Source organism: Anopheles gambiae, chromosome 3 (assembly GCF_943734735.2).
Source record: "Anopheles gambiae chromosome 3, idAnoGambNW_F1_1, whole genome shotgun sequence".
NCBI lineage: Eukaryota > Metazoa > Arthropoda > Insecta > Diptera > Culicidae > Anopheles > Anopheles gambiae.
In genome coordinates, this window is record NC_064602.1 from 73,867,794 (window position 1) to 73,879,747 (window position 11,954).

The 11,954-nt window shown below is 45.2% G+C and overlaps 2 protein-coding genes across 2 annotated transcripts; one reads left to right on the forward strand and one right to left on the reverse strand.

The window, feature by feature from the left end:
• Positions 1 to 4,975: 4,975 nt before the first annotated feature.
• LOC133393969 (uncharacterized) lies at positions 4,976 to 7,141 on the reverse strand. The gene is made up of 2 exons (XM_061661604.1): positions 6,845 to 7,141; positions 4,976 to 6,775 (listed from the first exon to the last, which is right to left on the reverse strand). Exons 1-2 carry the CDS (start codon positions 7,139 to 7,141, stop codon positions 5,324 to 5,326), a joined length of 1,749 nt encoding a protein of 582 aa, XP_061517588.1. The 3' UTR covers positions 4,976 to 5,323.
• Positions 7,142 to 7,336: 195 nt separating this feature from the next.
• Positions 7,337 to 11,894, forward strand: LOC1268985 (uncharacterized). Its single transcript, XM_061661603.1, has 5 exons — positions 7,337 to 8,140; positions 8,243 to 8,340; positions 8,752 to 8,877; positions 9,180 to 9,697; positions 9,773 to 11,894. Exons 1-5 carry the CDS (start codon positions 8,092 to 8,094, stop codon positions 9,813 to 9,815), a joined length of 834 nt encoding a protein of 277 aa, XP_061517587.1. The 5' UTR covers positions 7,337 to 8,091; the 3' UTR covers positions 9,816 to 11,894.
• Positions 11,895 to 11,954: the final 60 nt, after the last annotated feature.

The following is an 11,954-nucleotide window of genomic DNA, read 5'->3' on the forward strand; positions in this document are numbered from 1 at the left end:
GAAAGGTGCGCTAAAACCGGAGCAGAAGCAGGTCAAGAGCCTAGCCCAAGATTAGCTAACAGCGACCGGATTAACATTCTTCTCCCTTTTTCTTCCTTCCTTTCAAATGGGATGGCTCATCCCAAGTGGTAAGTGTTTTTCCCTGTGATCTCTGTGAGTGTTGTTGGTTTGTTTTCATACGCGCCTTCGCGCCTAATTTTGCCACTGACCCATAAAGAGGCCCTCCAGAGTTCGATCGTTCCTGTGTTCCAGCGGAAATGTCTTGGAATAGATAAGCAAACAACACGAGTGGCTCACTTTCGGTGTGCCGATGCTCCTATCCTGCCCTGCCCGTGCGATGTGCAAACATTCGTGCTGCTCCTTAAGCGACAAACCTTGCCGTATCTTGATGCTGATTCGAATGCTAATTCCCTCCTGGAAGGTGTGTTTCGATTGACGCCTTACCATCGTGCAGGACCGTCCAGGAATTGCTTGCTTGATCATCGATAAACACACAGTTTTGCTTCATCTTGATCGAGAGAGAGAGAGAGAGAGCGCGAGCGAGAGGCTTACCGATAGCAATCAAAGCATACACAAATCAACACCTCGCAGGCAGAAGGATGCCAAAAGGCCACAGGGCTATCCAGAAATCCCTTTCAGATTGAAGCTAAACAAAACGCTCCCCCAAAACGCAGTTTGTAATCTGATTTTCCTGATTTTCCGGCAACTTCGCATCCCCGAGTGTGTGGGTTTTCCCCCTTCATCGCTCTATCACTCGACGCCAGTTTCGCTGCCGCTGTTTCGCCCTTAACGAACGGATAAAGCCTATGGTATTATATTTCCGCCGTTACGCTAAGCTAAGACACCTACGGCTTTAAAAAAACAGGGATCTGAAGTATTAAAATCGTTTTGGGGTGGGTGAGAATGTGATGAACGTATTCCTCACCCCAAAGAAAAAGCCACTTGAGTTTATCTATTAAACTAAGCAAATAATTACCTCTCCTGGGGGTTTTGTGAAAGTGAACCCTCCTAAAAAAACGAGACGCCACCAAACAAACCAATCACTCGTGTCCCTTGGTGTGATCGCCTGCTGTGCAGCCGATAATACAATGTTAGCAGTAATTGGCCATCCAATTAATTCAATTAACTAGCCAACGCCAATCCTTTGGCCACGGCGCCTACGTCTGCAGCCCATGTGCCAGCGTTTAATCTACCACGTGTGGTGGTGTTGCTAGGTGGCAAATCTCAGATGGTGGTTGCCAAGACAACATTTGGAAGGGTTCATCAGAAGTTCAAAGTTCAGGATGTACTGACGTTAGCAAATCCAAATTCCATCCGATGTCAGGTGGATGTGTGTGTGTGTGTTCGGATGTAAAGTAACCCCGTTGGGTCTTTTCTACTGAGATTTACTTAAAGAATTAAAGGTTTACCTTGAGCGTACTTCATCCTAATATTTTTTGGAAGAACTGAAATATTCATATTCATATTCATATTCATATTTATTTGTCTACCTTTTGGTTACACAAATGCTTAAATAATACTTATTACCTATGTTCCTAACCTAACAAAAATTAACACGAATTATCAAAAATTTGAGAAAAAAAAATTTTTTTTAGAAAATTAGAATCAAAAATTTAAAAATTTAAAAATTAAAAATTAAAAATTAAAAATTAAAAATTAAGGCAGCACGGGATTATGGAGGGTTCTGATGCGGGATCGGAAAGAGGATAAGGGAAGGTTGAAATCAAACATAGAATATACACAGTTAAATCGACGAATTGCACGAAGAAGGGGGTCATTACGGCCCACTGCAGTTCGGCGGGAAGGGATCACTAGGGGAGGGCGGTTTCGAAGAACACGGTTAGGGGCGTAGAAAGGGATAGAAGAAAGAAGGGAAGGAGAATCAATATTACCAAGGAGTAATGCGGCAATAAAGGAGGATTGGGCATGGGAACGGCGGTTTTCCAATAGTTCCAGGCCAAGCTGACGACACCTGTCCTCGTAAGGAGGTATGGGGGAGGACAATCTACCCAGGATTTTACATATAGCAAACCTGGTGAACGATCGCTGCACCCGCTCGATACGTTCCACGTGGGTTCGAGCTGTAGGGGACCAGACTACTGAGCAGTACTCCAAAATCGATCTGACCAGAGAGCAGAACAGAGTCTTCAGGCACATTGGGTCGGAGAAATCGCACGCAATTTTCTTTAGGAGACCCAATGTTTTCCGCGCCTGATTGACAATTGAGTCAATGTGGTGGCTGAAGGTGAGGCCTCTGTCAAGCAAGACACCGAGGTCTTTTACGACACAAACACGATTGACTTGTACAGAATTTAGGACGTACGAGTAAGTGATTGGAGACTGCGAACGACTAAACGAAATGACGTTACACTTATCAGGACATAATGTGAGGGAATTACTAGAACACCAAGACGAAAAACGATCAAGAATATTTTGTAGGGAAATGCAATCTCTAGGAGACGAAACTGGGAGAAAAATTTTGAGGTCGTCTGCGTAGCAGAGGAAACACTCAGGAGGGAGGGTAGTACGGACATCATTAATAAAAATTATGAACAGCAAAGGACTTAGAACACTACCTTGCGGTACGCCTGCACTACAAGAAAAGGGAGTCGAAAACATATCATTAAATTTAACACTGTAGGAACGATCACATAGAAAAGAACGTAACCAAGATACAAAAAGATTATTGACGTCCAATTGTGAAATTTTATTTAGAAGTAAGGAATGAGGAATACGATCAAATGCAGATTTGAAGTCAGTATAAATAGTATCAACTTGTTTAACTGACTCTAACTGGGATGATACGAAAGAGGTGAAGGACATAAGGTTAGTTGTTGTAGAACGGTTAGGAAAAAAGCCATGTTGCTGAGGGATAATAGTAGAAGAGGTGAGTTTAAACACATAGGTATGGATAATATGCTCAAATACCTTGGTTATTGCGCATTGTATTGAGATGCCACGGTAATTGGAAATGACAGACGGGTTACCTTTTTTGTGAATGGGAACTAGCCATGCTCGCTTCCACAATAAAGGGAATGAAGACGAGGACAAAGATAGGTTAAATAATTTTATCAATAGAGGGACGAATAGAAAAGGTGACTTTTTTAAAACCGAGGCTGGTATTCCATCCGGTCCAGGGGAGAAGGATGGCTTAAGTTTTTTAAGAGCTTCAGAGACTGTATTAACATTGACAATACCCTCAGCCCATGCGACGGAGTTTAAACCAGGCAATATGCCCTCAGACTCCGTCAAAGGTTGACTCTCCGGTCTAGACAGACCATTGGCGAAATGCTCAGCGAATAGGGAACAGGTGTCAGCAGCATTGTCCGTAGTGACCGAACCGAGCGACATGGAAGTAGGAAGGGAAGAGGGATTACGACGCTTCTTGGCATAAGACCAAAAAAGTTTAGGATTACGGTATAACATGCATTGAAGCCTTCCAAGATACAACCTATAACTGGCCCGATTATAAATACGAAAAGCAGAAGCGGCATATTTGAAAACTCTACGATTATACTCAGAAGGAGTTGAACCGAGTTTTTTGAGGGCGCGTGTTCTATCCGCCTTTAATGACCGCAATGTAGCATCATACCAAGGAAGGCGAGAGGAGGGTTTAGAACGAGGACAACATAAAGGGAGAGCTGCCTTAACAATATTACTAAATTGCTCCACCGCTACGTCCACAGTGGAGGGAGAATCGGTTCTAATTTCTAAAAAATTCCAATCAGAGTTGGTTATGATTTCCCTAAATTTTTCTAAGTTCATTTTCCGAAAATTCAACTCAGATTTGTTATCTCTAACATTATTACCATTATGCGGTAAAGGAACATTTACTACGAATTCCAGAGGTGGGTGATAATGATCTAATTTAACAATAGGGTCAATACTACAAGAAACTGGTGAACATGAATATGTCACTAACTCATTAACAAAAACTAAATCTAGTTGCCTCCGAAAAATATTTACGACCCCTGAAAGTTGACGCAGATTGAATTCAGCTAATCCGTCTATAAAGTAGGATGAGGCAAGTTCTTTTTCAGAAATGAGAAGATATCGTGAGGAACATCACTCAAGTCCCTGGTTGATTATAATTTACCGACGGCTTTAGGAAGCTGTTTGGCTTCAGAGTAACGAATCTTAGTTTGAGAGATTCATTGTGATGTCTACGATATTTTTCAAAGTCCTTGGTTAACTTGAACTTCCAGCCAGAGTTCTTTGCAGCCAGCACACTTAATACACGACACTTTCTTCTACAAACGCAGCACTTTTACCATGTTCTTGCTTTCTACTAACACCTTCCAAGCAAATGCCTCCCAATTTTGTAGAAACAGATGCGTTGCTCCCTTAGCAACGCTCAGAACAATCCAACATTTCCCCGGACTGCTTTGATGTTTCTCCCAGGTGCGGCGGCGCCATTCATGACGTTCCAGCGATGCGCTGTTGAGTGAGAACAGACGCCCAGTGTCGTCGTCTCACACCTTCAACGTCGTCGCCGGTAGAAAGCAACCGCGCGTCGGCCTCGATGACGGACGACCTGTTCCTGTAATCCGAGTGTCGAAGTACCACCAACAGCAAAAAAGAAAAGGGGGAAAAGGAATTCCGGAACCAATCGACGAGACGGTACGAGACGGAGGTGCACAAATCGTAGATTTGTTTAATTAAAATCGGATTCCCCGGACACCCCACGGGACGCATTCGGTCTGCACAAATTAAGTCTCTCGAGAATTTTAAGGACTCTCGATACGTTTGTTTGTCGCAGTTCAAGTGAGGCGCGCGTGAATGTTCTCCTATCGTCGCTCTTTTTATGTTTCACACTGTTATCTAAACGTTAGAGAGACAACTGCAGCTTGTTCTGTGCTGTAGCTTACCGAGCGGACAAACACCGTTCGTAGACATGTTGTCGTAGTGAGCGCGTCGTGTGAAATGAGGTGTTAAATTACGGCAAAATCCTCTTCTGCAATCCTGTGTTTGTGTGTGTGCGTCTGTCGGTAGAGAATGGACGCTAGAGGGAATAAAGGGGAAGAGAATACCGGAAAGGTGTTGCGGGGAAGCGAATCAAATGACACCAAACCCTCGGGGCAATGTGAACGATTTTGTCATTCGGTCTGGAGTCTGCTGTTCGCTTCGACCCTCTCGTTGCGTTCGTCCAGGTGAGCTGCAGATATGGCCGCCGGATGCTGTCATCTTTGTTTAAAAATTGCTAGAATACCTACGAAGCATCAAGCGCATTGTGTATTGTTATTGCAAATCGATAGCAAATGTGTTCCAGTAAGTGTGTTCTATCCCAATAAAACCATAATTAAATAAACTTAATTTACTCCACTCAGGATGCTCGCCGAACCATCCGCGAGTGCACAAAACGTTCGGCCAAAAGCAGTAACCCACTGCTCAACCATCCAATGCCCATACAGATCCAGAGCGAGTTAAGATCGGAAAACTCCAGCACGGTCCCATTAATGCCATACTCTTTCCGCAGGTGCTGAATCTTCGCCCAACGCTCGAACGACTCGTCCATCCGCATCCGCAGCCCATTCTCCTCGCACCGCAGCATATAGTCCTGGGCCACCCCCATAAAAGCCGTTTCCTTCGCAAAGCTATACTGAAACCTCACATCGGCCAGCGGCTCATCCAGCAGGTAAAAGTTCCGCCGGCCCGTAACCGGATCGAACGGTTCCGTACCGTACGATTGGAACGCGACGCGACTCCGCAGCTCCACGAACGCATCGTCCTGGTTGGGCCGTGCCAGCTCTTCCGCCGTACGCTTCACGAATCGCGTCTTCAGCAGTGCCCGCTGTCCCGTCTCAACCTGCACCAGCGACAGGGTACTTTCGTACGGTTCCACTATCCGTATGTTGGAGGCTATAAATTCGTTCAAATCTCGCGGTCCCTCGATGAAGCGCAGCGTTAGGAGAAGAGATGTGACCTGCGCCAGGTACGCCTCGATTAGCAGGAACGTTAGCACATCCGCGGCAAGCTGTACCCATTGTGGGCAGGGACAGTGAGGGGCTTGAAGGGAATACCACCATTTGCACACTTTGCCGCTTCTATCAAGCAGACCGAAAAGGTCCTGCAAATAGCCAGCAAATACGCGAACGCCCAACAATACCCCGATCATGAGCCAAACTGTTCCGTTAAACGGTTGCACCATCGCATCGATAAGGTTCAGCTTCACCGGCTTCGGTACGACCAGATTGAAGTAGTCGCGCGAGGTAAGATGCAGCTTGGGAGCGTCATCGAGCACAGCCATGTCCCGGGTCGCGACAAAATTCACCGATTTGTTGAGCATCGCAAGCGAATACGCACCACTGGAGTAGGTCGGACCGGCTCGATTGACGTACTTAAACTCCAGGCGCAATCGCAGCTGTGTCGAGATTAAGCTCCACAGATAGTAATCCGTACCGGCCCATTGTCGGCTCGGCGTGATGTAGCTGAAGGGGAAGAATTGAAACAATGCGCCGGACACGCGCATCCCATCGAGCGATTGGCCGTTCAAGCGGAACAGACGTCGCAAGTTTGGGAATTTCGTCGTTCTCGCAGTGAGCTGCTGTGTGAAACTGATGCGAATTAAACGTCTAGGCTCATGCGGGGAGTTAACTTGATCGTAGGGTAAAACCACCGCATAGCCTATACCGAGGTTGAGCAGTGCGTCCCGTAGGTACTGCAAGCTAAGACGCTCCGGGAAGGTTTTATCAACCAACAGCACAAATTTGTTGCTTCCAGGATTGCGGACACGCTGTAACTCCTTTATCAAGTAGATCAAGCACCTGTTGTTATGCTAAAACGATAAGCACATCAATAGGCATGAGCACACAAATGCATTGCAATTTATGGTCAAAGAGCTCACCATCGGTTCGTTACGTGCATCGATAACGACCAACGATTGGGCGGCAATGTTAAACTGCTGATTCTGGCCTTTGATCCGCTTCGATTCGCCCTCCAAGCCGGTGATAAGAATCTTTGGAAAACTTCCCCCAAAGAGTCCAGCGTTGACGGTTTTAGAGTAAATGAAGTACACGACGTTCGTTTCCGATGATGCAAACCCATCTTCAATGAGTCGTTGTAGAAAGGGCTTCCTGTACTGCGGAGCTGCTAGTAGTGGTGTGATAAGCAGTAGAGCACTAATCCACACGATTCGAGACATCTGGCGACAATGGTTCAAGCTTACTAAGTGGTAGAAATATTCGAATCTAGTCGTACTTTTATTCAGAACTTACTGTTTAAGCAAATGTCCAAAAGGCACTTAAACGATTCTGAAAGCTTTTAGCAGGTCCATTAAATTAATGTGTATAATTAGGAATTATAATTAACAGGCTGAGAGAGACCATCCAGGTCAACACATTACCAGAGCTTTTTTCTATTAGAAATTTCTATCATAAGAAGCAAAGCATTTGATATTCAGCAAAAATACGTATTCTTTACTTCAATTGCTAAAAACAAATGAGTAAAATTGTTTAAAAATGTTTACAAAACCATTCAATTAAAAAAGCCCTTCAAAACCCACGCGGAAAAGCAACGTGTGAAACATTTCACGTGAAATATTTCAAACCTTCAAACCGTCCGTTTTTAAAACGTCCCTTGCGTCAAGCGGTTTTCCGTGGCGGCGAGCAGACACAAATCTCCTTTTTCTGGCAGATCCTTTTCGCCCCACAATTACCGCCCCTATCACCCGTCCACCATTCCCACCCCCTGGTAACAGCCCTCTCTCGGTCGAACCTGCTCCACTGCGCATGTGTTCCTTTATCTGCACGTTTGTTTTGCCCACAGCGAGTACATCATTCCCATCTTTTCTGCACAGGACGACGGGGTGCGAACACACGACGACCGTGACACATTTCCTACGGTGTGGAGGGAGGGTCTACGTACTGGGCTGCTCCGTCATTCTCGGGCGAGTGAGACTGCTTGACAGCGTTATGCAAACGGAGAACACCTGTCGCCTGCGGACCGATGGAAAAGCTGTAGTTTGCGAGTAGTTTTGCCACCCAAGCGGAGAGAGTTCAGTGTTGCCGTGCGTTCGTGCGTGAAAAGTGAAAAGTGCTAAAGAATTTGAGTACCAGTGACTGGAGGTTGGTGCACAACGCACAAGTCAGGAGAATGATGTTTTCGCGCAAGGAGTTGCTCTACCTTAGGGCGTTAGTTTTCGGTAAGCACGGCTCCTAGTGGCCCAGTTTAGCAAAGGATTATATTGCGGTGAAAAGAGTGCAAAAAAACGGATCATAATGGGGCATTTTCGTTCATCTTCTAGCCACACTGCTTCACCTCTGCAACACTCTGCAGCTGGAAGGACTCTCGACCAAGAAGCCACGCATTACAAAGTACACGATGAAGCCCACGTCCAGCTCGGTACGTATGCGGTGGTCCCCGCCGTTAGTGTGACGAAATTGACGCACTATTTTCCACCCGTGTGGAGAGCTGGATGTTTTATGAATGAACTTTTCCAGTGCAAGCGAAGCGAACTTGTAGCATGAATATCGATTTTCTTGCACTACCTCTCCTCCCCCCCCCCCCCCTCGTAGCAAGACGTTGTCATTGTCTGCCCACGCGGCAGGAGGTGGAATGAATCCCTCACCACGTACACGTGTGTGTGTATCTGTATGTGTGTGTCTCCTTTTTCGCTTTTCTCGCACGGAAAAGTTTTTCGCTCGCGACGACGGGCCACACATTTTCCATCATGTGACGGCACCAACACCGTTTGACATTTCTAACCATAATTTCTGTCCATTTTTTTGTTTGGCTCTCCGTGACACGCCGTAGGCTACAGCGGTGCCATCCTCCCTGTCGCTGTACCGCCTGGACGGATCGAGTGGAGCAACGTGCATACTGATTCAAACCGATGCCCTGCTAAGCATTCAGTACCGCGATAAGTACAATGAGGATAAGGTAAGTACGCCGAAGCCGACCACCCAGCCCACCCCTTTGTGGGTGAGCTTTTCGAGAAGGGAGACCGTTTGTTTTTTTTCCTCCGTCCTGCAACAGTGAGCCTTTAACGTTCCGTGACTGTGTGTAGCTATCAAGCGTGCAGGGCATTAGTGTTGAGTGTTTCCACCTGTTGAAGTGAGAATATCCTCCATTTATTTTCCCGTTTTAAGGAATAAAAAAAAAACCTAAAAAAAAAACATTTGACTGTTAAAGTTTACACAATAAAATGCTAACTTACTCTACTTACCCTTCAACTGACACAGGAAGCGGACTCCTTCCTGCCGGACCAGATGGACATTTCCGGCGAGTGCTGGGAGGACGAATCGCGCATCACCATGTCCTGGAAGGGTTTCACCATCAACATCTACTTCTCGAAGACGCCGGGCGGCGAGCGCTGGTACGTGAACAGCGTCGACCTGGCGTACTCGTCCTCCAACAAGCTGTTCGAGCACATCGACCGTCCAGGGCTGGACGTGAAGCTGTCGACACCGCCCGGCACGCTGCTGTTCCCGACGCCGGTCGGCAAGTCGTACACGTGCGACAACGAGGTCATCATCACGATGTTCGCCCAGGACGAGAACGACAAGTCGGGCCATCTGGCCAAGCTGTATCTGCGCGAGCTGCGGATGCAAAGCTTCATGTACAAGGCGGGCAATGCCTGGGGTCCCACGTTCCAGTGCAGCGCAACCGGTACGTACCGCGACGAGACGGCCCCGATTGCCGTCGGTTCGACGCTGGCCGTGGCCACGGTCTGCACCGTTGTCGGATACGGATTGTGGAGGTGAGAGAAGCTTTTTGGTGAGCTTTTGCGTTTAGAGTTTGCTAATGTTTGATTTGTTTCGGCGATTCTTTGCAGATACTTCAAAGTCAAGAAGTTCCAGTACGGAACTATGGCTTAAGATGATTCTGAAGTACATAACAGGCAGAAAGAGAGAGGTGGGGTGAGATTGTCCTAACGCGGCCAAAACTGTAGAACAGCGACAGAATTATCGTAGAAGATTGCATATGCAAGCGAAACAGTGAAAGTGAAAGTTTAATTTGTTGCGAGCAACATCACGCTTTATTCTTTACCTTTCCCAACTCTTCATCTTGCAGAGCGACTCCACGTAAGTACTTCGATTGAAATGCAAAATGATTCCATTACAAAGAGCAAACAAAAAATATGAAAATCCTATAACACGTGCTGTAGCAAACAGCAAACAGCAAACATTTAAACAATTCTCAACAACAACAAAAGAACTATACAATGCAAGCGAAGTATTTACCGTGTTTTAGGGCACAGAAACTAAAAGGCGCACGGGAATGTTATAACTAAATATAAACAATATATACATATACACATGTAGGTATGTGAGCATACAAATCGTAAAGGATACCAAACGAAACAATGATGCGAGGATAAAGAGAGAAAGCAGGTGAATTGAAACAAACAGGTGCAGAGCGTTACAGATACAAGAGAAAGAAAGTTGGATGATAGGAATATATATATACATACATATATACAGTCGTAAGGAGAGTCGCATAAGGAAAAAAGCAAACACGGCTAAGCGCGGAACAGCGTTAAAGAATGTCTTCCATTTTCATTTTAATGATATAATCGTGTGATTAAGTAACTTTATGAACGTTCATGAACATAAGCAAAAACCTTAAAGTCAAACCAGGCGAACAGAACAGAATGGAATAAACACAACTATGTAGTGTGTATGTAGCTCTATATAAGCTTGACGGTGTTGCGGATGAGGGAGCAAGCGAAAGGGAAGTGCCAGTTTAGTGAGTGGCAATGCAAACGGCAATTTAAAGAACACACAGCGGAATCGGTCTATGCCAACCTACCTTTTCTCTATGTGCACAAGACTCAAAACGTTCGATTATAGGAAAGGAAATGCATATTTTCTCTCTCCAAACAATTGCACACATTCGACCATTTGGCGGCAAACAACATATACGGACACAGTAAGCGTACCGACAGCGTAACATTACATTGATCAATTCGCACCAACACATCTTCTTTGTACATAGCACACGCGCTACCAGCAATGCACCATGTTCCGGTTCCGGAAGCACGTGTTCCACGCGTGTGTGTGTATGTGTGTTTGGAATATTTTTAACCAAAAACTCGAATTTCTTCTCCTTCTTCAACATCGTTGTCGTCGTCGTCTCGTTCATTCCGGAAAATAATAAACAATTAATAAACGCACTCTTACGAAACGTAACGTTTGTCGCGACACATCGCGAAATGATGTGGGCCCATCAAGGCCCCGTCGCAACAATTTCGAAAAAAAAACAAACATATCTTGGTGTCTTTTGGTGCAGTTTTAAACTTATCGTTGAAATAATGTGTAAAAGCATACGCTCACGCTACACCGTTAAATGTCGTACAGGTTTTCCACCCTCCAACAATCAGCAGCAATAGGGCTCGATGAAAAGCTGTTAAGGGGTGGTGGTCTTGTGCATTGGCTAAACAATACAAAAAAAAGCGATTTACTGATAACCAAACGATTAGTAACTAAAAAAAGTTCGTTTCGCGATTTCAGTTACTAGCGAATAAGTAGAATATCTAAGACTCCACGCTGCAATCTGTCTCTAACAAAATGATATAAATTATACTGTCTATATGTCGTTCGCCATCGTTAACGCACACACACACCATGCCATTATGGTGTATCAGTATTGTTGCTTCATATTTACTACCATTCGTTACGTTAAAACCTACGTTAAGCAGTCATAGAAGCCAACAAACAAGTTTAGTCATAAAATTCGTGGAATATAGTTAAAGTTTCTTTCCCACAGTCAAGTTCTTCTAATTTGTTTACAAAGTGTTGTGTACACTGTCCCAAATACAAACGATACAAAAGATTCTAATTTTAGCAGAACTGCATTCAATCGTAAGCATACAAAGTTATGTTAATGTTAACAAGCCATTACCCGTAATGAAACATTAATAAACAATAAACAATTAGTTCGAAACATTAAAACCACTTGCCTGTGTCGTCTTCTCATTATTCACAGTAAAGAAAGCGCGCGCCCGGGCGGGGTTC

Coding starts and splice junctions, on each gene's coding strand:
- LOC133393969 (XM_061661604.1), bottom strand. CDS start 7,141: ATGTCTCGAATCGTGTGGATTAGTGCTCTACTGCTTATCACACCACTA. Junction 6,776..6,844: donor ATGCACGTAACGAACCGATG/GTGAGCTCTTTG, acceptor TTATCGTTTTAG/CATAACAACAGGTGCTTGAT.
- LOC1268985 (XM_061661603.1), top strand. CDS start 8,092: ATGATGTTTTCGCGCAAGGAGTTGCTCTACCTTAGGGCGTTAGTTTTC. Junction 8,141..8,242: donor CCTTAGGGCGTTAGTTTTCG/GTAAGCACGGCT, acceptor TTCATCTTCTAG/CCACACTGCTTCACCTCTGC. Junction 9,698..9,772: donor GTCGGATACGGATTGTGGAG/GTGAGAGAAGCT, acceptor GATTCTTTGCAG/ATACTTCAAAGTCAAGAAGT.